Source organism: Alligator sinensis, unplaced genomic scaffold, assembly GCF_000455745.1.
Source record: "Alligator sinensis unplaced genomic scaffold, ASM45574v1 scaffold628_1, whole genome shotgun sequence".
In the NCBI taxonomy this organism is placed as follows: domain Eukaryota; kingdom Metazoa; phylum Chordata; order Crocodylia; family Alligatoridae; genus Alligator; species Alligator sinensis.
The window spans coordinates 3,895,326-3,923,080 of record NW_005841873.1 but is presented as its reverse complement, the minus strand read 5'-3'; the positions used below and the strand labels follow the sequence as shown (position 1 = coordinate 3,923,080).

The window sequence follows — 27,755 nt, the reverse complement described above, 5'->3', positions numbered from 1 at the left end:
GCCGCACCCCAGCCCCAGCCTGCAGTAGCAGCCTGCCCTCGCCCTGCACACAGATCAGGGGCACGTGCCCCATGCCCTCCTGGGGTGCACATAACCCCCCCCACCCCCCTCGAATGTGCCGTTCGCAACTGTGTCCTGCACCCTGCCCCGGCTGTGCAGCATTCGCCCGTGCCCCACTCCCTCACCGCGAGGCGCCTCGAGCTGCCTCCTGCCCTTTCCCTCCCCACTTTCTCTACAACAGACTCACTAGCCTGACCCGCTCTCCAAGCTGCCCAGCTGCATATCGGATCAATATGGCTCCCTTAAAAAAAAAAAAAAAAATCGGCCATGGGTATTAGCCCAAAACATTTCTATCAGTGCACCCCTAGTTTTACTGTTACACAATATATCTACTCAGAGGTGTGCATCTATACTGCAGCCAGTGTAGACATAAGGAAGCTTATTTCAAATTAGCTAGCTGGGTAATGATAGTATGCCAGCACAGATCTCAGCATGGACTAGTGAAGAACTGCAATTCCAATGACTGTTTGGTGAAAGCTACTGTCATTTCGAGTTTTAATTTCACAAGAAGGCAGGCAAGGACCACTTTCTCTTGGGTTATAGGGCTGCTGTAAAGCTGATGCAAGGAGGTCATTGTACTATCCAGTTTTACTGTGAGGACTACTGCTTCACACTGATTTACAAAACATGCAGCATACGCCGTGTACAGTAGCAGCACCGTAAATAGAGCACAGGGAGAACTTTGTTTCACCATAATCTGTGCATTAACAGCCAGATAATGTTAACTAGTACCTGCTCAAGTTTTTCAACCATTATTCACTGCATATTTTAGATTTGCTAGTACCTTGAATGAGTCTTCATAAACAGCATTTACCCTTAACACGTGTTCTTCCAATTTTTGGTTCATTCTCTACAGCATCATGTCTTCCACTGGCCTTAGAGGATGCCATAGACAGAGGTATATGCAGTTAACTCACCAACAGCGAAAAGCAACAAAAAAATGTCAGGTACTATAATGATGCTGTATTGCTATTTTGACTGTTCACATGCAACTCATTATAACCTCTCCTTCCTAAAAAGCTTGTCTCCATTATCAAAGTCTGTCTTGCATGTAAGACCACTCATTAAGGTTACTTGCTTTAATCTTTTCAAAGGGTAATTTTAAAACACCAAGAATAAATAATTTGATGCACCAATAAGCAAAGATTCATTGTGAAACTGAAACTTGTTTGGCAAGATCCAGCCCCAAGCAACTCTTTACGACAGAGCCAAATAGGGATTTATAATGGAAATACTGAGAGACCCAGAAACTATAGCTGCAATAACCAGCACTGATATAATTAAATAATTCATGTTGGAGACTGGTATAAAGCAGAGAGATTGATGGGGGCTTTATAATAAGTTTCCCTCAACTAAAAATCCTTCTTTAGACAAGGCAGCTGTTTACATACATACCTGCAAAGAGTAGAGAACAGGTATTTTGCATAAGAGCTGCCAAAAATATATGCTGGAGAAATGCAATATATCCACAACGATAATGCAAGCATCCAGTCTCCCAAGCACAAGAAAGCTATTCTTCATGTGTTTGGATCGTATCCTCATACACAAATTAAGATTTACAAGCTGCTGCTATTTATTTCTTTATTTAGAGAAAAATAAGTAAGCTTTAAATGCTATGTGATATAGTGTACATCTAAGCATAAACTTGTTTTAAATGCAAAAGGTACCAGACCAGTCAAAAGCTTAGGAATGTCCATTAGGGCAACTCCTGTGAGATCTTTCTGGTACACTGAACAATCTGAAAAGTGAACATAACCAAATTTTAAAATTGTACACTTCAAGGTATTTCACTAATTAGGTATAGTGCTCAGTCATGAAGTTAATTGATTAATCATACTTCTGTGAATGGAATGGAAATATTAAAAGATAAGACTTGGAGAAAGAATCAGCTAAGCCTTTGAGTCACAAAGAGACCGTATCCCTTTGATGAGACGTGCCAGATTAATCTTCATAAATGGTCATAATTACTTGTGCCTGGGGCTCAGCCAAGTCATTCCAAATAAAAATTAAATTATACAACTGATTGCATGTTCCATCTCCTCTCCGGAGCGTTAGAACAACCATAGCCTTGCAATTACAAGCAGGCATTTACTGTTTACATGTTACAATACAGAGAGCATCCCCACTACAACTGCGCAGGAAAGAAACAGCCAAAAAATATGGTTACACTTATTTACATTCATGAAAAGTGAATGTAACATTCTGCAAGTGCAAACCCTATGGGTTCCTCTAGGAAAGAGAATCAGGCTTCTTTCTAGTCTCTGTAACTGGACCTATCCAGACCTTCTCTGCCAAAGTGTTAAAGCCAATGTTACATCTATAGTTTCTTTTATTTGGAAAGTTACTCTCTTCTTAAGAGAGCTTGGTTTTAATTAGGTCACTTTCATAATGCTTAGAAATGTCATACAAAGCATTTCAAGCCTGATAACTGAGAAGAGGACGAGAAGGAAAGAAGTCCTCTTCTGGAGTGTTCTGCCAAAGGGGCAGGTGCCCTTGGCCACATCACTTGCAAAGTTGACAGTCAAGGGTTCAGAGGAAAACAACTATTAAAAGCACAGAAGCAAAGCTTCTGTGTCAGGTTCTTCTTCATACCCCCTGGCAAACGTAAAAGCACTCTTGAAAGAAAACCATCTCAAAAGTGGAAGCCTGTATTGATGTAACAGTAACGCCATTTTTTCTGTGGCTGTACATAGTCTGAAGTGCAAAACAGTATATCATGGAATCCAGTACCACAGATGCATCTCCTCTCTGCTCCTTGCTAGAATCGTCCTTTTGAATGGGAGAGGTCTACAAAAGTAGTTCCTTGAACGGCTGCATGATTCTCCTCCAGCTTACACCATCTTTGCTAAGCACAGTAATCTCTCCCATGCTGGCTTTAAATAGGATGCTCCACACACAAGGTATGAAACGGAACAGAAGTTACATTAGCCGAGAAGGAATATTTACTGTTTTGCTTGCATGCAGTGCAGGTCTTATATTCAGGATTTATTCAAATCTTAAACCACACTCCATAGCTAGAATTTGACATGCAATACATGTGGCACCACCTTAAATTAGTCTTTTACTAAGACAACAAATAAGAAGTTACTCCAGTACTTACCAGATTCCAAGATACATTCTATTAATTGGCCAACTTAATAGATTTTCAAGATGCATTTGGGAAAATAAAGACTAAAGAAGCAGGGTATCTGCAGTGTAATTTTATTCACTTAGGAACAAAGGGTCAAGTCACAGCATCAATTCATTTTGTTTTGTAAACTCATTAAAGAAACAGTCTAAGTACAAAAATGACCACTGTAATAGTTTAAATGCAGATGCCCAAGGAAACCAGGGGTTCAACACATGAATGAAATGTTGGTTTTTCATTTTTTCTGTGTAAATTTTTGCTAAGTATTGCTTTCCATACTTTCTGCACATGTAGTCTTAAATACAGCAGGGCAGAGCAATCGAGAGTTGATCAGGCTGAAAAGTAAAAGCAACTTTTACACTGCTGCAGGAATGTGTTGCTGGAAGATATTAGCCCTACAGTGCATTAGCTAGAAAATGTGTTAGACACCAAGACTGGGCAAAAAGAGACATCCAATTAGTATTGCACATTCATCTACTAAGAGGCCTAATGAAATTCAGGTCTTAATTCTTTCCTTCTTTACTCAAATATATAAAGTCCCCACAAAGGAGAACTGACGAAGAACTGACGGAGAAGTCGCCAATTCAAAGAACACATTTTTAAAATGCTCCAATAGATTTGTCACTGATCTAAAAAAAATAAATAAATAAAACAATTTCTGGAGCAAAAGCCAATTCAGTCCCAACAACTGCTGAACATGAGCCAAAAATCATAGCAGCTATTTGACAAGCTACTATATCCTACACCAATCCAATTTTGTCAAGACCATCCAATACTGAAAATTAACGTTTGAACTTAAACCTTTATCATTTGCAATGAAAGGCCAATTATGGGCATGTTCTGTCCCTTTTCATCCACATGAGTTCTACCAAGCTTAGTTTGTCTCCATTTATTCTGAATTTCACCTACAAATTTTAGCCTTTCTACAAAAACCAGAAAAGCTGCTTTCTTACTAATTCAGCCAGCCTCTTCAAAGGATAACCAGATCTGAAAGAAAGAGAGAATTTTGTGGAAGCAGGTGCCTTCAACACAAGCTAGAACCTGTGGAAGACATTTTCCTACCAGATCCACCTTCCTTCATTGAGTAAAGTTCTTCAATTAAGACACATGACCTTTAAATGACGACTCCATTATTAATCTCGGACTAGTCACATTCAGTTTCCAAAGTGTAAGTGTCCCAACTTGTAAGAATTAAGTAAACATCTGAAGATTTTAAACAGAGCCTTGAATGCCTAAAGTTAATGCACTTCCAAGATTTGTATTTGCCCTATAGCAGGGCGTAGTGCAAGAAGTGAGCCCCGCCAACATAAGGCACTTACCTACATTACATGGGAAAGGGGCGGGAATGAGAACTCATGTAACATGCAAATTTAAAGGAAAAAGTCCCACTGGCGAACAGTAAGATCTTGCGGACTCACTGCACTGCCAGTCTATTGTGTGTTGGTCTAAAACTGCTCTTCTATTTCAGATAGTGTCAGGTCCTCCCATTGGCAGTCACTCCATTAGTCCTCATTCTTTGATGGTCATATTTCACAGAAACAATAAGGAAAAGCAGGAGGGTTGCTCCTTGGATAGCCGCCAGCAGGAAAAAGTAATAGTTCAAGTAGCAGCCATTAATGTTACCTAGAAAGAATTGAGAGAGAAACAGGTACACACGGGAAGTATACACATAAAAATGTCAGTCCTTTAAAAACTGTCTCTGCAAAGGCACAGGAAAAACCAGACAAGTCATATGTGCATCAGATAAATCTCGATCCCCCTGCCCCAATATCTGCATATTATCTGCAATAAAAGTGACATTTATAAGGAAAATACACAGGCCCGACAGGCATGGGGAATGTATGCTATATATTTTGACTTTGTGCTTTTACCTCTTGAAGTCAATAAAGTCTTTGAGGAAATACAGACCCCCTTTCCCTATGGTTTCCCTGAAGCAGGCCCTGTTAGCACTACAAGAAATAGGCTTTTGTGGCCCAATATGTACATGCATAATAGACAAGAGGGAGCTAATGTAATAAAACTCTTCCAGAGGAGGAGAAAAGTAAATGCTAGGGAGAAGCATTTAAATAATCTACATATGCAAGCCTTTTCAGACTCTTCCTTCAAATGAAACAATTTTGCTCTAAGAGTTGAGTTAATATAAAAAAAGTTAATTATTTTAATGCAGTGGAGACCACAGTCACTTACTCATTAAGAGCTGCCTTGCTTAAAAAGGAAAATTATCCCCAATGGAAACCATGCAAACCACATCTGTGCTCTTTGCATTACTGTCAGAAAATTTTAAATAATATATTTTTAAATTTTAAGTCTAAAGGTTCAACTTTTGTCAAAACTCCCCCCAAAAATACTAATAAAAACATTCTTCGCTGTGGGCGTACATGAGGCATCAGAAACTGGCAACTCAAATTTCACTCTTCTGCTAAGTTTGGAGTTTTAGAATAAGCTCTATATTGGGATGTCCTTAGATTTAAGGCACATCAGTGGAACAAAGTTAAACAGCCTGTGCAAGGTGATATTCAAAAACAAGGACCAAATATTAGCTGGCCTCCACTATCCAACATATTCACAACTTTATGGCCAAAGGAACTGTACCTCTAAAGACGTCAGTGAGGAAATTTTGGACCCTTTGCCCCAACTTCTTTTCTACACCTGAAATTCCTTATTCAAACTAACATTTCTGTAAATTACTTTTATCTTGTCGAACCATTTTTAATGCAACTTGCTGTCAATTTGCATACTAGGTGTAAAGAATGAGAGATTTATAAGTGGTCTCACTTGTGCTTTGGATAGTCTAAAAAGTTTTTTTTGCTCCAATACATTTTCCAAATAAGCTGCTATAAATAATGCTTGGACTGCAGATTATTCAAATCTAAGTAATACTTGTCACCAGCCATACAATCTCTTTTGGGAACTTAATCAGATGAGTAACTGAGAATCAAATCAAACAAGTGAATTAATATTCAAATTTCAGGGTTCACTTACTTTGCACATTCTCCAATATTCAACTAACACTGACAAAATAAAACAAACCAGAAGCCAAAAAACATTCAGTAGAGTATTTACGGAAAACAAACAGAGCAAATGGGTGTAAAAGCTTGTACAGGCATTGCCAGAAGTTCTGCTGGATGTGCCCACCTCCGGTCCTTAATAATATATACAAGATTTGAACTGGTGAACCTGTAAGAAAGAATTAGTTCCATTTCCTCCCCTTCAAAAACACATCCACCGCAGGCTTCAGCCATCCTTTCCAAGGCATGCGTCATGAAAGTGAAAACTACAGATCATTCACCTTTAGCATTACATGTTTTTTAAAGGACCCCATAAGGCTTTGATTTAAAATCCTGCGTTTTGCAGCTTCATTTAGGGGGCTAAAATAAGACTTTTCAAATTCTGTTTATATGCAACAAATTCTTTTTTGACAATCGTTTCAGCCTTGGCTAATATTAGGTGGTGCCTGCATGTCTGGAGGTCTAGATCTCCCTTCCTTTCTAAGCCAAAGGGGAAAATAAAGATGTACAAAAAAACAAATGCTATCATGAAAACAAAGTTAAACAGTATTATTCATGTAAAGCCAACACTCAAAATCCCTCAACCTGGTCTCAGAACAAAGTTAGGAATTCATCCAACTATGTGGAACTTTTTGATTCAATTCACCTCTGACACTCCCCAAACTGGTTTTAAACTAGTGATTTGTGGCACATTAAATAATTCTAAATTAAGAAAGATCACTGGTTAAACATTATCCCTCTGTTAAGAAATGAGCTCTTACTATTGCTGCATTTCCAAGAACATACACTCTGGCTCACTGCCAACATGCCACATGAGCCACAGCCAATTGGACCATTATGGTTATCCTAACAGGTAGAGGGGGAATGCAAAAATAGTGAGGCGTACATCAGTTCTTACAAGCTGTGCATGCATACAGTGTTGAGATTAAATTACTTTAAATTACCGAAACCTTAGATTCAATTAAATTAATTTATAATAAAAAGCAATAAAAGCAACATCAGTCTTCCCCCGACATTTAAAATACAATATGCATTTGAATCTCCATTTGAAGAGAAGTGTTTTAAAAAGTAGTAATTTTCCTTTATGAGATGGGATGTTAACTCCATGAAATCTCAATTTTTACCACTGAAATAATTTCAGTGTACCAATCAACACTTAAGTGCCAGCAGACAGTAAGCTCTATTGCTATCAACTAGAAGCAGAGGGAGAAAGCAAAAGGCAACAAGAGTTAATGCCCTACTATATTGCTGCATTTCCTTAAATTTATGCTCCAGTATTTAATGAAAAGCTTATTCATTCATAAAGCTTCATTCTCACATCTGATGGTCCCTAGAAGACGGATTATTTTCTAAAATAAAGTGTTGGCAAATTTAGTGAATTTCATGTTGGGAAGAGTATTCAAACAGTGCAAAAAGCACAAAATAGCAATAGAAAAAATCCTATTTATACATTAGAAACTTGAAAGGGCAGCAATGCAAGATACCACAAACCAAAGCCACCTGCTGTATGCCTCAATCCTGACTCAGAGGCAATGCCACAGAGCAAGGGAAGATCAAGCTACGCAGGTGCTATTTAGGGCCAAGAATGGTCGGGTTATCTGGTCACACGGACATCTGTCCAACAGAATACAAAACGAACTCAGCATCTTATTCTGCATGGGTGACCAAAGAACTACCTGAGGGCAACACATTTACAGTCCTAAAATAATCTAGCAGGCCTCTGTGGATTATTACGCAGGGGAAATGCATCACTGATTTTTCTCAGACTGGTTTATCACAGCTTAACGGAAAACCTAGGTTGAATCAAGATGGACAAGGTACAAAAAAAGCCACAAGGCTTTTAATTTAAGATGTCAAGAATAACAAATGTTATTTTGTGCCAAGTTACTCTTCCCCACTATTTTCGGGCATATCAACCCAATCAGCTACATCAACCCATGTGGTATTATCAAAACTAAATGTGTCCCTATTGTGCAGCTGAAGAAACTCCCGTTTTTCAGTATTCTAAATTTGTTTTAGCGAAGGCATCTAAACAACTAAAGGTTATCCTTTTTGCCAACAGGTTTTGAAGGGGAAAAAAATAAAAGATGTCAAGTTATGGCATTAACAGTATTAAGTTTAGATGGCATCCAATCTACCTAAAGGGTAAATCCAACATACAATGCAGGCAGCATTTTTAGATAGTAAATGCACTAAGCAAGCACTGTTGTTCATGGAAGCTTCGCCCATACATTTCTTTCTGGAACTAGTCAAGCCACTGAAGTTGTAAAGGATTTTATGAAATTCCCAAGGTGCCACCTACTGGTGCCAACAATTATGTTTCATTTCAACTGATAGCAGGACTTAGGCTAGGCTGTAAAAGAGCATAAAACTGAGAGCAAATGCAAATATAAATCTTATGGTCATTGTTCAAGTACCTTGGAAACTGAAATCCCACATAATTGCTTTGCAGTCGATAGCTGAGTATTTTGATTTATTCCTGGGATACATATACAAAACTTGGGAATGCAAAATATTTCTTTCAACTGCACCTATTAAATGTCTCCGAGATACCCCCAAGAACAATACCCACCCCCAGATGTACAAGTGAGGGAAGCAGTAACAGAGCTAAACATACGTGAATCAACTCTTAGGATCATTAACATCTACATGTAGAGACCTATCTAATTCACGGGGGCTGCCCCCCGATCTTGTGGGCAGAACACAGGCCTGGGAAGCCATTTTGCAAGTGGAGAGCAGAGCCCTGTCGTCCCCCCACCCAGGATTGGCAAGGGGCTCTGGTGACCCGACCCCCTGCTGCTGATTGACTGCAGGGGCTGCCTGTCATCTGGCCCTTCCTGTTGCTGCTGATTCGTGGAGAGGGGCAGGGTCACGTGACAGGCAGCCCTCTCGGCCAGAGGCAAGGGGTGAAATGGGGGAGGGAGGGGGGTCGGCAGCAATCTTGGGCCATCTCCCCCGCTCTGGGGAGCCAGCTTTTTATTTTTGGCAAGTCCCATCCCCGCTGCACACTTCACGGATTGCACAGGCATTGTCCAGATTGCACAGAATCCACATCGCAAATTTGGTAGGTCCCTATTTATAAGTTCTAATGCAGCCATTACAACAACATATCTCCAATCAGATCAGTATCCAATTTGAAATTTTCTTTGCCACGTTAACATTCAGAGCTACAAATTCAAGCACTTTCCAAGCTAAGACATTTCCAATCCTTGAAGTGTAATTCTTTCTAATGAAGTGCTCTGTTCTATTTCAACATCCTCCAATATGCTGAAAATAACTTACCAAAATCTGTATGATTACTCATCCAGCCAATTGCTTTAATAGACACCAATGCCAGCAGTCCTGAGCCAACAAATGACCCAATCCCGGAGAAGAAAAAAAAGAGCCCCATAATGGCACTTTGCATCGATTTGGGAGCAGCGGAATATGCAAATTCTAGACCTGTATGCAAAGAGAAAAGAGGGAGGTGGAGGGATAAGATATCAAATCTTTAATAAATGAAAGCACTTTGTTACTAATCCAATGTGCCCGCTAATGACACCATTTAAGAACAAGGACTGACATTTTAGAGGGCCATAAGGGATTAAGACACCTAAATCCCATTGATTTCCAATGAGATTATTTTACTTCCTTAGGTTCCTTTGAACATTCTGAGTTTACCAACGTAAGATTTATAGCAAGCCACTGAATACCAAATAACATTTGATACTTTTATTTTTCTCCAATTCAATAACTGCCATGGTAGTGATTTTTACTTGTACAACACTTTTCTCTTGTTAGCAAGATCTTTTAAAAACATTGCCTGAAGAAGGTCACACATTTCTGGAATTGACCTGTAAAATAAGAGTCAACTGAGATGCAATTCAAGTCCTGCACGCTGAAGTCAGCTCATATAGGGGGTTTACACTACATTATTGTATTGTGCAAACTAGTTTCAGGTAGGCTGTAGACAGATTTTAGGTAGCCTGTAGACAGAGCACCAAACAGTACTTAAGGATCACATCTGCCCCGGCCCCGCTGGCCCCAGGCAGCAGCACCCGGCTCCTGTCAGATGGCAGGCAGATCGGGGGCCCGCCAGCACCTCCCAGAGGTGCATGCCTCTGATCTGCCTGCTGGCTGAGGAGACGGATGCTGTCCTCTCGGCGCTGGGTGCGGGCTGTGCCCAGTGCTGGTCTGTCATCTGGCAGGCAGATCGGGGTCCCGCACCCGGGGGAGGACTCCAGCACAGCCCCCACAGCCCTCCCAAGGGTGCAGGGAGCCCCCGATCTGCCTACTGGATGACAGGAGGCTGGCGCTGCCAGCTGGGACCAGCGCTGAAGTCAGTAAGCCTGGTGTTGAAACTTGAAACGTTTGAGTTCCCCTGTTTTGTTTCAAAGCTGTTTCAAAGGCTTTTGTTTCGTTTTGATTTTGCTGTTTCGAGCTCGAAATGCACTGAACAGCTTTGAAACGAAAAGCCAGGTGAAATTTTCCACACACCTACTAATGAAGATGTCTTGCCCCGAAGTGACCCACAGTGGTGTTTTTACTTGTATGAACTCTCACAGAGTAGTCTGAGTTAGTAAGACCCAGACTCCATCATTTGGTTTCCATTCTCTGATCCAGGCATATCGCTGTTGAGTTTGTGGATGCAATGCAGCTGTATCAGTTTTGCATTTCTGGGTGCGTACATGTTTTCATTGCAACTTAAGGCACAGGGATGTAAAATCTGTATGCAAGCCAACTGCCTGTGTCATCTCTCTCCCGAGTCTGGAGGTGGGAGATAGTTAATCTTTCTTAAGTCTCCCCCACTGAAGCTTAACAGACAAACAATGTTTACAAAATAGTGAGATTAACTGGAAAAACAGACCCAGGCTATAGAGCTTAAATCCCACCAGGAGATATTGGAACAGGCCCAATCCTGAATGTGCTTAACTGTATAGTAAGTGAAGTCATACAGAAACCAATGGGCATTTGTACTCATGTTTGCACTACAGCATTGGGAGCTTTTAAAAATGCCTGGTGCTGTGGCGCATGCATTTGTATAAACGATGATATGCGTGTCAGTGCTGAGAAAATGGTGGTGGCATGCTTTTGAACCAAGACACACAGAAGGTGTTAGTTCAAAAGCGCATCACCACCGTTTTCTCAGCCCTGACATGCATTTTGCCATTTACGGAAACATATGAGAGACAGTGCCAAGAACATCAGCTCGCATGTGGAGCAGACTTGATTAATCTGTTGGATCTCCGGCGCATCACAGCAGACAAATGTATGCGTATCAATGCCCAATGAGGCTATACTGCCAGGGCTAGTCACATACTGGCGTACCTCTCTGCAGAACTGCAGTCAAGATCTGGTCTATAGATAAAAGTCAAGAGATAGATGCAGACATCTCCAAATCCGAATCGAATTGGAACCCTTCGAATCACTTTGGAAAGATTAAGTGATTCGGACATAAACACGGCTTTACATCTTTTTTTCTACATACCTCTAGGTACCAGGCAGCTCGTGAATGCTGCAATGCTGGGGCACATGGAGTGTCCCCCAGGACCATGGGGGGCTCCCCAGCATGCTTGGCAGCAGACCTGGAAGTGGACCAGAAGCACTTCCGGTCCACTTCCAGGTCCATAGGAGAGCATGCCAGGGGGCCTCCCTGGCTTGGCGACTGGTGGCTCCTGGGTCTGGGGGGGGGCACCCAGGATCCCCCTGCAGCTGATCACCGAGCCAAGAGGGTACGGGGGGCATCCTAGCATGCTCCCCGGCAGACCCAGAAGTACTGTCGCTCCACTTCCAGGTTCGTTGCTGAGCATGTGGAGGGACCCCCGCTCTCCTGTGGGATGTTCCACGCGCCCCAGCATCGCAGCTTTCACAAGCTGTGCTGGTACCTCCAAGTATGTAAAAAAAACATTTAAAGCTGCGTCTATGTCCGAACCAGCATCAAATCTTCAGATTCAGTCGAATCGAATCAGGGACAGTGATCCGAATCAACTAACCAAATCACGGTCCTCGATTCGGGCTGAATCCAAATCCGAATCAAATAGGGCCCGCTTCACACACCCCTAATATTTAACCTTAGCTGTGCCTACTGTTTGCTTAGACATGAAGAAAGCACTGCATTCAAAAGCCGATTTAAATATATCCCAGCCATTCAATTGGTCCAATAAAAGTTACTGCGCACAAAAATCCTTGCCTCTTGAATCTCTTCAGGACCATCATGGCTACATCACTCAAACATCTCTAAGGTCTTTCTTAACTCTCTCTCTCTGCAAAAAGAGGCATCATGGTAAATTGAAGTAGGGAGACTAACTCCATGAAAAAATCCACATGAAGGAATATTTGCCTTGTACACAAATGACTTTTCCCTTTACGGAAAGAAGTCAGGCTTCAAGGCATGTGGGTCAACCAGCCAGGTCAGAGAGAACTAGAATCACATTTCTCTCTTACTTAAAACTAAATGCATTTTAAGTGGGACAAGAGTAACCTCTCTGTGATTGAAGAAGAGTTTGAAGAACCCTATCCAGAAGTCCAAATAGGGGCTCCAATGCACTTAAAAAAAAAAAAGAATGAGACTACCAGCTAAGTTACAAGTCACATGCATGAGGAAAAAAAACCCTTTAATTTACTGTAGGAAATACACTTAGAAAAGGGGCTAAGAGGGAAAAAATGCTAGAAACTTAGCCATTGGGCCACTAATTGCAATTAGTAATTGTCCCATAAAAAGAACCATTCAGCCAGACACTAATAATATACAGCCAGTTGTTTGCATTAGACTACCCTAATCACATAGCTGTTCGTTAAATGACTGGAGCTGTCAAGCTGCCAAAGTAGCAGAGACTGTCAAGTGACTAGCAATGGTATGAGTTGCACAGTTTAAACTGAAATTCACAGGGTAAGGCTCCGTTCTCCTGGTAGAAACAAGTGTTTATAATGTTTCTCCCCGACCAAAAATGGCTGTTCTGGGGAAAAAACAAATAACCCAACTGCAATTCAGGCAGAACTGGCTCCTGGGGCAAGTTTCTCCCAGGAGAGTGAACGCTTGTACACTTCCCCAAAGCTCAACTCCTCCTTGAGCAGAGCTAAAGGAAAGCCTTCGGTGCCTTCTGGAGGCTGGAGTCACCCCAGTCTTTAGAAGGTGCAGGGGGAAGCTCCTCCTGCCTCTCCTGTAGACTAGAAAGGGAGAGGGATCAGGAACCAGGCTTAGGGAAGCTACCAGTGCCCAAGTTTCATGGATCAGCTGTGTGGCACACTCAGCAATTTAGAAGCTACAGAGTAGGGACCCCAGGACTAGGGTAGCTGTTCCCAGCCCCTGCCTCACTGTGCATCTACCTTCAAGTCACCCTACATGCAACTCATCTGGGCTGCAAACAAGATGATTTAAAACCAGAGGGAGAGTTGGGGGGGGGGGGGGGGGGGCGGGGGGGGGGGGGAGTGGGCGGATTGCCTATTTACAGCCGGCCCCTTTCCCAGGCAAGAGAGAGAACAGGTTGTCAAGTAAGGGGCTTCCTTAAGGGTGGGGTGGCTTCATGTGTCCCCTGGCTGGAGAACTGCCCAGCCAAGAGCTATAAAACACGTTATACTCCAGCTCCTGGGCTATTTTTCCAAGAGTGAGATTTTTCTCCAAAAAATCTTAACAATAGAAGTGAATGGCTGTATGCCGCCTAAAAGAAACCCTGGCTGATTTTTTTTTTTTAAACCAGTTCCTTTCATAAGAATATTGGACTTAAATGTTACCTCTGGAAAAAACCAAAATGGGTACACATTGCTACCCTTCTCTGCCACAAAATGATTCATGCTTCTGAACCTGAATAATGTACCTAGTAGCTCTAATATTTAATCTGGCATAAAGAAAACAAAATCTTTTCTTTGCCTTCAGAGAAATTCTTGCCTGCTGGCAGCCATTGATAACAATTTCATGCTACCTCAAACAAGCAGTTTTGAAATTAAACCCTCTAGTTGGTGTTGTCATGTGAGATTATGATTCCCAGCTAAATAAGGGTTCTTTAAGAGGATTGCAGGGAATAATACAAAAGATTAATGCAATGTGTGTCATCTTTTTAAAGGTACCTCAAGTGAAACTAATGTGATTTAATAAAAGTATGCTCAGCTGTACCGTAAACAAAAACAAACTTATGTTTCAGTTCTTAAGATATTTAGTTCTTTCACAAAAAAAATGCTTTCAAGCCACTGCAGCTTTGTAACCATTTCCTTTACCTTTTCAAACTGAATCCCAGAGTACAAGGAATGCTCCCATCCAATTCAAATATCACGTTTCTAGAGTATATACACACACCGCTCAATCCTGAGGTGCCTTCTTACCGTTATTAGTTATTTAATTAGATAAAACATTGAAAAAATTGAAATAAAGCTTTGTTAAACAGAATGAAAGGGTAATATATAAAGTAATTAAGGTCCGTAGAGAATACCAATTCAAACAGGATTTTTCACATTTCCCCCTAACACTTGGCCAACAAACAGTTTTTGAAGCTGAAAAGCTGTTGCAGCTGCAGCAAGTGCAAAAGACTCACAGTGTACTCGCATAAGGAAACTTAAGGGCCTAGCATAAGCAGGATGCATGGCCTTATTTTTTAAAAGTACCAACTCTTTGACAAACTATGCATTTGCTAGTTTTTTCTTGAAAAATTATAATGCCAATAGTTCTGGCCAAAAAGGAGAAAGGAAAATGCGTACAAGGAACAGAGCACGTTCTTTGAAAAGAACACAGATGTTTCCTGCAAGTCACCTGTGAATCAAAATTCAGATTTAGTTCACTTGACCCCTAAAAAGTTGCTAAGCAACTACTGCTTTACACGCTACTTTCTGTCTGTGAAAGACAGTAAAACTTAAGACTTAAACCTTTACAACTAAAGAAGCTTTCTAAATGTATGAATTCCAGTGGGTGATTCAGAAGAGTTAGAAGCTGCCATTAGAGTACTAGGTATGTACTAACACAGGGTGGTCAACCTGTGGTACAAGTGCCATGGGCAGCTTCTGTGTCTGCTTGGTGCAGAGCAGTTGGGGAGAAGGCAGGCAACACAGAGCAAGAGGGCAAGAAGCAGAAAGCAGAGCAGCAGATTGGGCAGGGAACTATACTGCACTACCCCACTAGGGCTCTTAAAAGGAAGTTTGTCATAAGTCTCGCACCCTTCTGAATTAAAGGAACTATCCCAATTATACAATTAGTTAGAGGGAGGTTAAGCCATTAAGCCTTGTCCTATACATTTACTGTGACAAGGCCAGGTCTGTTAGCTGGTGCTTTAACCACCTGACAACTCGGCTTTGTACTAAACTTGTTTTCCTCCAGCCAAGTGGTTCTCAACCTCTGTAGTCTCAAGGCTCCCCTTGGAAAGTGCAAGTTCTTAGTTTTCACTTGTCTTTTGACTACAGAAAAAAATAAAAAGAGCAAATCTGTTGCAAAGAACCCAGAAAGACCACAAGAGGTCAGAATGTTTTTAACACTATGGATTCCCGTTTGAAAATCTCTGGGCTTAATCTTCTGAATCATGTCTGCAAACTGAACACACTACATGGCACCCTCAAAAGGATCTCAGTGCAAGCAAGGGTGGCATGGAACCCAGTTTGAGAATCACTGCTCTAGCCCAACACAGTCCCAGACTAGATGAGTAGTTTTGATCTACTAATAAGGGAAAAAAACAGTAAAGGAATACCTGCATCATCTGAGGAGGACCCCTTATTAAATTCTTAAGTTAAACAAATTTGTAGTCAAACATGAAAACAGTGGGAAAAAATTATGTCATGGAAGTTAAGGAGAAAGTTGCAGTTGGCAAAATGAGTTGAAAGTAACCAACTTGTAGGTAGAAAGCTTAACATGGCAACACGTGCTCGAGGGAGCTGAGAGTTGTGAAAATGGAGCAGTACCAAGTAGGCAACGGTAGGAATCTGCTGACTGCCAAAGTGGCCTCTGATGCAGTAACTCTAATATTTGAACATGGTGGATCTGTACATGCTGTGGGACAGTTTCATGAACTTTTGAACTGTAAAAGATGACCAGAGACTGTATGTTTATTGCCCAGTAAGGCAATTGCATAACGCTGTTTCACAGCATTTCAGAGTGCATTTCCCCCCCACTCTTTTCTGCACCAAAACCCAGACCCACCCTCTCAGGAGGTCTTAGCAGCAGTAACATGAAAGCAGGACAGATGGATATGGAAGACTGATGGACTAAGCTCTTCATGGAAACAAACAAGGTATGGGACTGCCCTGTTTCAAGGACCAAGCTGCAGATCTAGTCCATTGATTTGTTCAAGATGGGAAGGGGGGGAAAGTAGCTTAATATGCAGAAAACAATGCAGGAAATCTTATCATAAGGGAGTGGTTAAGCAGAAGAACTATATTTTATCTCAGTTGTACAGGTATTTGAAGGGAAAAAGTTAAATTAACAGCCAGTTATTAATTTAACATTTTATGTTTAGCTCTAAGCAGAAATCTCACAACAGTAGCAAAAAAATAAACAAATAAAAAAATATCCTCAGCTGGAAGTTTCTCCTACAGAAAAAGTACAGAATAAGGCCCTACCATTGAGTAGAGGAGGAGGAAGGAGGAGGAAAACAGGGGCAGTTGTTTTGTTTTTAATTACCCACTAATGATTACAATAAAAATATTCAACAAGATTCTGAGCATGCACTCACAGGTCTGTGCAAGCAGGTTAATGCTCAAGCTTCAAATGTGGCCATTCACTGGTTGGGATCATACTAAGCTCCAGATTGTTCTGAATTTCAGCTGCTGCTACTCATTCATGTCATATTCCTCTCTGCCTCTCTTTAAAAAGAGAAGAGTAGCAAGGAGGACAACTGCATTTAGGAGTTTACTGGAAAAGAGTTAAAAAAACTGCTCTCTTTACTGGGATACACTTGTTCTTTCCTTTCCTTCCAGAGATCTTGATTGTGGATTCTAAACATTTTTTCTAACAATTTATGCCATATTCTTTAAAAAATCCAAATTTTCCTCAAGCATCTTATCAGGTTTGTTTTTTTTAAATAAAAAATGAAGGCTATTAACAAATTGCACCAGAGGCATACTTTTTATTTCCTGATGCTGTTGATATTTATTTAAATCTTATTGTCCCTCTATGGTTTTTAATATATGCTCACACCCTATTGAAATACTGATTTTTAACTATTTTGCGAATATAAATAGTAAATGTCCAAACAATTACATGCAATCTGTTATGGTTGGAACCCACATACCCTATGATAATTGAATTCTTTCCCTTGAAAATATTTATTATGTTCTAGTTGTAAAGTATTTCAAAACTAAATGGCCAGACAAAAGGTATGTGAAGAGGAAGACTAAAAAAAAAAAAAAAAATCTTACCTGCTATACTTGCAAATATTTCACTGAAGCCAATCAGCACATATTGAGGAACCTGCCACCACACAGGCAAATCAGCAGCATGATATGTAACATTTCCGATAGTCTGATTAATTGTCTTAACCTTTACCATTTTAAGCCTGTAGCTTTCTAGAATTCCTAGGAGGCAAACAGGAAAAGGATTGTTCCCAAATGCAAAAACTGTTTGTTCACATTTCGAAGTATATAGGACCCAGTTGCTACCTGGCAATTATGCAATAAAAGCTTACAGACTATTAAGGAAAATGTATTTCCTGATATTCTCACATAAAACACAGCATATTCTACTTTTACAACTGTTTCAGGAAATACAGTTCTTTTCCCATAACTTAAGAGATTCTATTTTTATTTATCAGCTATGATTACACATATCCTTACTGTTTCACATGCATTACTTCAAATATTCTCATACAAACTTTTTTTTTTTAAAGCAGTCTCATTGTTGCCATTTCTCTGCAGAGTTGAATTATTGCATCTACAAGCATGAAGGTAGTAAATCAGGAAGCATTTTACTTACCAAAATGATCACTTGTGCAACATTAACACCTTTTACCAATAAACTACTATAAATATGATCATGACTTATGTTTATTTAGCACCTTTCAACCAAAAAGTTCATCACACCTTGATTTAAAAGCTGTATCATACATAGAAATCACTTTACAAAACAATGAAATACAGACACTTAACTGTGAAATAAAGCAAACTGTTCAACAGTGCTCAGCGCAATAGGACAATTTAGAGCAGGATATGAATCTCATTCAGCTGCAACTGCAAGGGAATTTTGGTAAGCAGTGTGCACACTGAATTTAGGCCTACTATTATGAAGGATGCATAACATCTAATTACCGTGAGTGACCAAAACTTCTACTTCATGCTTAACCCTGAAGAAGTCACCTTCAGTATTGGAACCCCACAGTCCAACAACTTGGTATAATAGCTCATTACTGATCCAACAGGAAGAACTGCACCTTCTAAATCATTAAGCCACTTCCATGTAGTACATATATAGGCTTCCCACCCTAGTGCTTATCAGGGTCAGCCAGCTTCAGTCTTAAGAGGATCAAAAATGGACTTGATACTTGGTGTGATGTATAATCCTAATAAAAAACAGTCATCCATGTTGCATGGAATATCTACGACATCATCTATACAGAGGGTAAGCAAAAACGATTAAACTCTGGTAGCCAATTTCTCCAATTCTAGTTTCCATTACAAGATAAGTAGATTATTGCTATATATACTGCCAATCGCACATGCCCAAAAACACCAAATGCCAAATTAGGTAAACTAGATAGACCTGTGGTGCTCAAACTGTGGTCCTGTGGCCTAGTCCAGATCCCATGTGTAGTGGGGTCTGCAGGCCTGATCCAGCATAAGTTTAACACATAGGGTCAGTTTGTGGATACAATCCTAAATGCTGATGCAAGTCCGCACACCAGAAACTGTAGCATGATTCCATGAATTAGCCAAACTTGTGTACCAGATCTGGTGCAGGGTGACTCTGCGCTGGTATGATCTGGCCAATGGGGCCATGTCGTCCGGCCCATGGGGCTCTCCACCAGTCCAGAAATTTGGCTGTGGGGATGTGGCGACAGAACTGATTGCTGCAGTTCTGGACCCCTGATTTCTACAACTCCTGTATTATCTCACAAGTTTATTCATTCTTGGTAGCTCAATTCCAGTAAAGAAACTCACTTAAAAGGCAAGTGCAGAAAAATCAACATATTACTCCTGAAACTCCTCCAGCACTCTTGCTGCTAAAATGTGTTCAAAGGGGCAGTTAAGATGTTGCCACTTTCAAAAAGCATAAAACACACAATGTTTTGATTCTCAGAGTAGGAATTGTTGTGATCGCAGTATCACTAGTGCCAAAAGTATCATCTCTTCAAGATATCCCCCACTTCTTTTTTTAGCTGCACATTTGCCTATTGTAATTTTAGGTATTTTTCACCAACTATCCAAGGATGTTTCAATGCATCATGCTACATACTTAGCTGCAAAAATGTAATGAACTTAAAACTTTTATCTTTTTTTAAATATGGCAATTCAAGAGCTCATAATTTAGCTTCTCACTGAAGTTTTAGAATGTTTTTAAACACTATGCTGCATAATCAGTTAAGGCCTTGGCTGAAATTTCATTCTCATATATACAATAGCGTGAAATAACTTTGCTTCAAAGACATATGGTATGACTATGCTATATTCTTCAAGCTATAAGCAACTTTAGCAGACACTTAGCCACCAAGAAGGTACTCCTGTTTCTGAAGCTTCTGATTCAAACTATCTTTGCTTAAATTTGTCTGAATATTTTATAAGCCGGTGTCTATCATTCTTTGCTCGGCCATTTTTGAAAGTGTAAGCCTTCAAGTTTAAGATTTTTGTAACTATTAAAACTCTAAAGATTAAGTTCTTGCTGTAATTGTTTAAAACCTATAAATGAAGTTGATTTTCCAGTTGAATAACCTTAAATACTGCTACTCAGAATTTACGATAAAATGCATGAAGCACGGCAGATGTTCATTAAATCTAATAGGTTGTATTCTCACCCAATTTATAAGATATTTAAAATAATCTAAACAATATAACAAGCAGCCTAAATAGTATTAAACTACTGCAAGTTAGACAAGCATGCCAAAATGGAAATAAAGCAAACAAATCATTAAGTTACTTCTAGGACGGTAAATTTAAGTTATCAGTGTCTTCGTACTGCTCCATAGTTTCATCAAGATTTGTCGTTAATAGGTGCTCGGGTGGCTATGACACAGCTTAGGAGTCGAATTAGTTTTTATAAGATAACATGATAAAAACATCATCACTCATTCAGGCCAGTTGGGAGCTTCTCCCTCTACAATAATAACTGTCATTATTTTAGCTCCAAAACTGAAACTGAACTTCTGCTGGAGAAAGAAAAAGAAAGGTGGGATTTATAGATTATCAAACACCTGGGACAGAAATGAGTACCAGAGCTCATCTGAAAAAGTTCAGTTCTGCTACACTGGACCATTCTGCAACATAATTATAGTTCAAAAACAGTATATAGACCAACTAGTAAAGAAAGAAAAGCATTTTGAAATCGGTTAAAAATTCTGATAAGTTCTATTCCTGAGACTGAGGAGCAACATTTTTGTCACCGTTGCCCCCTACTGGCAGAGGGGAACATTTGGAATAAAAGAAATAATCTGTATTTTGAGTCATTTAAGTTTAAATGACTTTGCAGACAGAACTTTACTTGCCCGCATATAAAAATGACCTTGGCCTAATAAGGTAATTACTTCTCTCATTGAGAGAAACCTTAATAGCCCTATAAAGTGTCCCCCTCTCTAAAATATAGGAGATTACAAGTGCTAAGATTAATTTATTTAACGCTATAATGCTTTATCAATATGTTCATTATACGGATACTAGGTGAAGGCTATAGGTTCTATGAAGCATTGCTCAGAGATGTTCAGTTCCACATCAGCAGTGCTTAACAACTTTAAATCATTCTCAAAAGCAGATGATTTATGATTTTAACAGAGATGCCATCTTTTTCCCTTCATGCTACAGCTAAGCTATTTTACACTACAATAATTTCCAAACATTAGGGAACATTAAGGCAGAGGGGGAAAAAAAAAAAGCCAAAGTAGGAGAAAAGTCTTGCTCAGCAATAAGCCAACTTTATTACTTCAACTGAAGGCAAACCGTTTTAAACAGCATTTCAGTGTATTCGATATTTTGAAATCTGACGGACAGAGACAAATGCTGATTTGATGTAGGCATCCTAGCGTGCCTATGCTTAAATTTTGACTTTAATGAGTATTAAGGTCAGGTGACATTTCTTTATGGTTTCCATAATACTTAAGACTATAGCAGATTTCATATTTATTTTATTGATTTGAAGCTTCAAACTCAGATGGAACGCTTTCTTCAAGCAGTAAAATAGTACAGACTAAGGCCTTCACAGAGGCGGTATCAGAGATTATACAAGTAACTCTTTTGTTACTACAGCATGCTTGACTTGAACATTAATAGTCACTTATTGGAGAATAAGCATCTTCTGTCCTGGAAGTCATTACTTAAACTGCCACCATGTAAAAAACTTTGTTTCAGGCACAAGTAGCACTGAAATGGAAGTAGCTGTGTACACCTTATGATAAGCAACAATAAAGGATGGTATGCATCATAGCTGCATCCAAACTACTTTGAGCAGGGGCCTCCTGAGCACCCATCAAGATCCTGGAAGCCACAGGAGGTACTCACAGCAGGCTTCCCTGCAGAAGCGATTGGACAAATGTATGCCTAAATTGCTTCCTTACCAGCTGCAAATGCCGAACACATCACAAAGAACATTCCAACTGCAATCCTCTTCAAGGATGATGGGAGTAAACCATGCCTCTTCAGAACAGGGTCTACCAATTTATCCTTTACAGGTATTAGAATCAGAATGAGCACTGCATCAAACATAGTCAACCAGGCAGCTGGAAACTGAAAAAAGCAGACAAATTAGGTTAGCAAAAACAAACTATTCTTTCAGGAAATACTGAAAGTCCCAAAAGAAACTGAAGCATGCACTACATTTCGTGGCCAGAGGTTATTTCAATCTTTTCTCAATAATCAGGTTTAATATATTTTTCTTAGCTCAATTTTTCATGTTTTATTTTGTCCTGGTACTTTAAATTCCTAGTGGTTTAAGAATAAAGATAGGGGTTCCCTCTAGTAGCTGAGGTAGCACTGCATGTTCCTACTTAGAGGAAGCATCCCCATTTGGGCCGAGCTTGGCAGACTTTCCACTGCTAAACAGGCCTACGTGAACATCTTCTTTCAATGTTAAATGTTCAGAGTTGAGATTATAAGAAGCCAAGTTGTCTTCTACATCACTACCTTTTGTCAAACCTAATAATCCCAACAATAGAAGTGTGAGGAAAGAGGGTGGTAAGCAAAGAAGTGTGACAGTAAACAAACAAAAAAGTCATCCTCCAAAAACACTTTTTCCAGAAATCAGTGGAGATCTGCTTTAAAAGTGACAGTGCACTGCAATTATGGTTGGCATAGTAAGAGTGTTACCAAATGGAGTAAGCATCTCAGCTGAACTGGTGTCAGTGTAGCTGTAAAGAATCAGCTGACTTATTCACCTGTGCCCAATAAGGATGTAGTTTAAGAAAATCAGAATGTGCAACATTGTAGCCAACAGGCACTAATGGAACAATCTAAAACAGTAAGGGCTTTACTTTATCCTGAAAAATCTGTATATTCAGCATCAAACTAGAGTAAGGATGTACAGTTTAACCCTGTGAATGGCAACCACTTCCAAAATGGACTCTGAATTTTAAAGCACTTCTATTTGGGCCAGTGGTCCTCAACACTGGACTCTCAGGATAGGGACTAGGCTTGTGCAAATAGGGAAGTAATCAATTCGGATTCAGACGATTCGGAGGACAGCAATTCGATTCGGTAATTTGAATCACTGTCCCCATTCTATTCGGCTGAATCAGAATCAGAGATTCGGCGACGATTCAGATCGGCCGGGGAGAGAAACCCCCATGGCTGCCCTGTCCAGCTCCATTCCCCACCCAACCCCAGCCTCCTGGCTGCTGCTTTTTTTTTTTTTTTTTTTTTTTTTTTTTTTTTTTTTTTAAAGCCCTGCACTCACCGGCTGCAGCAACAGAGATCAGGGCCTGAGGGCTCATGGCAGAGCCACCCCGTGCCGTGTGGGGCAGTGAGGATCGCAGCTGTGGCATCGCGTGGGTGCAGTGTGGTTCGGCAGGGTGTCACGGACTGTCTGGATGGGGGTGGCTCCAGCAGTCACCTGGAGGCTGCCAGCACTCATCCCCAGCTCCCAGACAGTGTGAGGCAACTTGCTGAGCCGTACTGCAACCATGCCATGGGGCAGCTGCTGGGTGGGTGCCAAGCTGGGGGGGGAGGGCACACTTTGGTCACCAAATCGATTCAGAGGTTTCGGATTCAATTTGGACTTTTTAACGGGTCTCCCAATTTGATTCAGACTCGGAGATCTGGCTGCCAAAACTGGGCCGAATCTCCTCCAAATCGAATTGGTGACCGAAGCCTCGCATAGCGTAAATAGGGACCTAACTCGCAGTAGCTGTTTGCTGATTTCATGGGCAGAACACAGGGCCCAGCAGCCATTTCATAGGCAGGGTGCAGCAGCCCCCTCCCCACCACGCCTCTGACTGGCTGCAAGGACTGCCTATCAAATGAGGCCCTGCCCCTGGCAGCCAGTTTGTTGGCAACCCTTTGAGAAAGCAGTCCTCCAACCCTCTTTTCTGCCCAGGTGGGCTGCCAGTGTGAGTACTGCTGGCTCCTTCTGAGAAGCCATCATTTTTTCATAAGTTTTTCCATAAGATTTTTTTTCCCCTCTGCAAATTTCGTGGGCATTGCCTAGATTTTGCCGGCAATGCCAGATTTTGCAGAATCAGCAAAATTGCAAATTCACTAAGTCCCCACTCACAGACAATGCATTACCCAAAAGACCCTCCAATGTTTCTCATAACCAAAAGGAAATTAAAAGGTTAGTACTGAGGTTGACAGAATATACAGGAGAACTGCAAAATATGCAGTTGAATACAGTATTGATGCGCATAGGCTAGCAAAATGCTGGGGCTACTGATACAGGCTTTGTTTTGAACTATCACCAATGAAAATAAGTGCAATAGCAGATGGCAAAAAAAACCAGGCTCAACACTGCCTTCTTTTGGCGGAGAAGGGCATTAGGATCATCTGGCATTTGCTCTGTTTACATCTTGTAATTTGAGGAATGGAAAATCATTATCCTGTGGGAGCTTTTCTGCCATTAAGATCTATTAGTCATGGAACACCTGTCTGTGGAATGATCGATTGTGCCACTCAAATCTGGTAAACAAAAGCTTACACGTTATTTTAATTAATATATACCAAGATGCATTTAGAACAGCAATCAAAGCCAATATTAATGACATGTATGCTAAAAAACTGATTCAAGGCAATTAGATATTTCCTGCTTGTTTATTTTGCTTCCAAAATAAAATGATGTACGAGTTTGACAGCACTGCTCATTGTTCCTACCCTAGACATGAGAAATATTTAAGAACCAGGTGCTATAGATCAATTATTAAGTTGATGACTTTTCATAAGTGCGTCATAGAATAGTAGAAATGATTTTATGTAATACAAAATAGAATTAAAATTAAATTACAGCTGTCAAATGAATACAGTATATCGTGAAATGCCTGTATCCTTTCCAATTTGCAAGACTGAGCAAGTCAGACTCCTAGTCTATATGAATGGTAAGTTCTACTGATCTTTGGGATATTCAGAATCTGTTTATGGCAAAAATATTCAATGAAGCACTACAAGTATATTACACAACTTAAAAAATATAGCATTTGGAATATTCAGCCTACCAAACGGCAGTGATTTCACTGTGAATGTTACTCAAACCACAAAAGCCAACAGCTACTGACAATTTAAAGTATGCTCAAAAATATAATTCTCCAGCCAATATTTTGGTCAAAGGAGGATTCTATAAGATAACGTTGACATAAAAAGCATCTCACTTTGCCAGCAACTGCGTTCAAGTCTAGGACTCACCCCAAAGCCATACAATTTTAAACCCAGGATATTAAAAATTCCATATTTAGAATTACCTCCTCCCATATCTGCCCAAGTCAGTCAGGCTTTGGGAGAGGCTGTATGCAGAAGATAAATAAGATTCACAGAACTAAACGTGGGTTTAAAAAAATCAAATCATCAGAATGAAACACACTTCAATTTCTGAGTGCTTCAAATGCAGAGCCAATCTTTAAATGTTAAGTTTCTATCCCAAGTTGGCTAATGAGCGTGTGAAAATACTTAAAGTTACCAAGAGATGGACGTTTTCTAGAGTTCAAACAGGAAAAGCAGTGCTGCTATAGCTCTCCAGAATGCTCAAGTTAAAAAAGACAAAACCACCCCCAAAACAACACAAAAAACACATTGACCACTCAGTGCAAATCAGCTCATATTTCATAATATAAAATACAATGAAACAGACAATAAGCTTTAACTGAACTTCCAGCATGGTAGTTAGTTTCCTACAAACCTATATGTATTAGCCAATAATCACTTGACTCTGACTTGTACAAAGTTAGAATTAGAATAGGCAAGCATAAAGCTTACCTCTTAATAAGCTAGGTCAGGGGTGGCCAACCTGTGGCATGGGCAGCTTCTGTGTGGGGCACGAAGCAGGAAGGGGATCAGAGTAGCACTTGGAGATGACGTGGGGCTAATTTGTGGCATGCCTCCCAGAAGACTGACTTCCATCAAGCTAAGTAATAAAAATTTTGCCATTCTCTCAACATCAAATCTTGTCTACACCTAGACTCCTTCAAAATCTCCCACTGTTGACGGCAACAATGAGTATTAGCACAGATTGGACATTAGCTTTTTAACAACCCTGTGACAGGGGGCACGCTTGGGGCCATATCTCCAGTCAGCCTGCCCACCTGCCTCTATGGGGCAGTCTGCCTAATCTTGCCTGCCATGACTTTGCTGTAATGTTTTACTGGTGGTAAATGTGGGAGACTACCCATTACAGGCCCTGATGCCAGGGGGCACTATCCACCGCTCTGAACCTTCCCAATACGGTGGCCCGTGCCTCGCAGAGGACAGCCACGATGTTCGTAACTGACACTACGGCTGGTGCTCCAGGGTCTCATAGGGATTCTCACTCCCTCCCTGGAGCAGCAGGTCATTATGCTCAATGTTTAGGTCTTACTTTTGACCCACACTCGGCCTTCTAGTAGTGGAGGACTTACCGGTGTCAGGACTTGTCCCTAACTCTTTAGCTGAGCCCCCCCCTTCCCCCCTCCCACTCAGCCTCTGGCCCAAACTATGGCCTCAGGCATCCATGGACATACTTTGGCCTCTGTCCCAACATGGGTTCCTACTATGCCCACTCTGGGGCCTCTACACCATACCCCATTCTAGGGTCTTCTCATCATTCTCGCAAGGAAGTACTCATGGGTCTGGCCCTTGTGGTGTCCTTCAGGCTTACTCCCAGTTTGGCCCTATTCAACATACCCCTGGGACCAGGGCCGTCCCTAGGGGGGGGGGGGTGAATTGGGGTGATGGCCTCGGTTCCCACACAGAGCCAGGCGGAGTGGCCATGGCTACTGCACCACTGCCACCGGCTTTGCATCCGGCCATTTGGTACCGCCCCCCCACCTCCAAGTGCTGCCGCCACTGATGGCAGAGGCTTCTTCACAACCAGGGCATGCGGGATTGGGGTGGGGCCCCACACAAGCTGATTTGCCCTGGTTGGCTCTGCCTGGGACTGTCATAGTTTCATAGTTTCAGGGTCAGAAGCGACCTAATAGATCTTCTAGCCCGACCCCCCGCCAGGGCGGGAGAACAACCAAAAAAAAAAAAAAACCCCAACAACACACACCCTAAAAACAAAAACGGGACTCAAATGAGTCCAGCCAGGTAAGTATCCAGCCTCTTCTTAAAGATCCCCAGGGTAGGGGCCAGCACCACCTCCCTTGGAAGTTGGTTCCAGCTCCTAGCCGCCCTAACTGTGAAGTAGTCCTTCAGGCCTACTTCCCTGTTCAGTCCCCCCCTGTGCACAGCCCTTCAGGCCTACACAACTCTGTCCTCTTCCCTAGGGCTATAAACCTGTCTTCTCTCTGGGGCCATGCTAGGGCCCCCTCTCTGGGGCTACACTTCTGTCCCTTCCTGGGGCCTCTGGGGTCACAATCCCCTGTGGGCTCAGGTAGCTTCAGCTGTGCCTGGCCCCACTTGCTAGATGTAACCCACCCAAGATGGGGGGGGGAGGGGCTGTTAAGACACCCTGACCTGCCTTTCACCGGGGTGGTAACTGGCCTAGCATTTGCTGGGGGCTCCCAGGCCACCAGGAGCCCCACCAGGCCATCCATCCCCAACAGGGTCAAGTTTTAGGTCATGCCCAGGACCAGGAGCCTCCAAACCATCCCCCATAGCTCCTGCCCTTACCTCCAGGATGCTGTGAGCCTCAGCTCAGCCGGGTGATGCGTCTCTCGGCTGCAAGCAACACTCTGCCGGCTCTGCCTGGCTGATCTTACTTTTAAAATGGCCGCCCTAATCAAGCACCTGCTGGTTGCCTGCTCCAGCCCTTAAAGTGGCAGGCACCCAAAAGTAGACTTCCTGTGGACATATAATCATGTCCACAGGAAGTCTAGTAGGCAATTATTAAAATACCACTGGTTTCTTGCCTGACTCCA

At 41.4% G+C, this 27,755-nt stretch overlaps 1 protein-coding gene across 2 annotated transcripts in view; it reads right to left on the bottom strand.

Annotated features, from left to right (window-relative positions):
• Window positions 1-3,245: 3,245 nt before the first annotated feature.
• SLC15A4 (solute carrier family 15 member 4) overlaps window positions 3,246-27,755 on the bottom strand; it is a 29,776-nt gene continuing 5,266 nt past the window's right edge. For both annotated transcript variants that reach the window (XM_025195790.1, XM_025195793.1), the window contains exons 4-7: window positions 21,840-22,008; window positions 17,506-17,661; window positions 9,478-9,636; window positions 3,246-4,810 (exon numbers count right to left, since the gene is read on the bottom strand). In XM_025195790.1, the coding sequence (XP_025051575.1) occupies window positions 4,662-4,810; window positions 9,478-9,636; window positions 17,506-17,661; window positions 21,840-22,008 (633 nt within the window). In that variant the 3' untranslated portion in view covers window positions 3,246-4,661. The remainder of the gene's footprint in view (window positions 4,811-9,477; window positions 9,637-17,505; window positions 17,662-21,839; window positions 22,009-27,755) is intronic.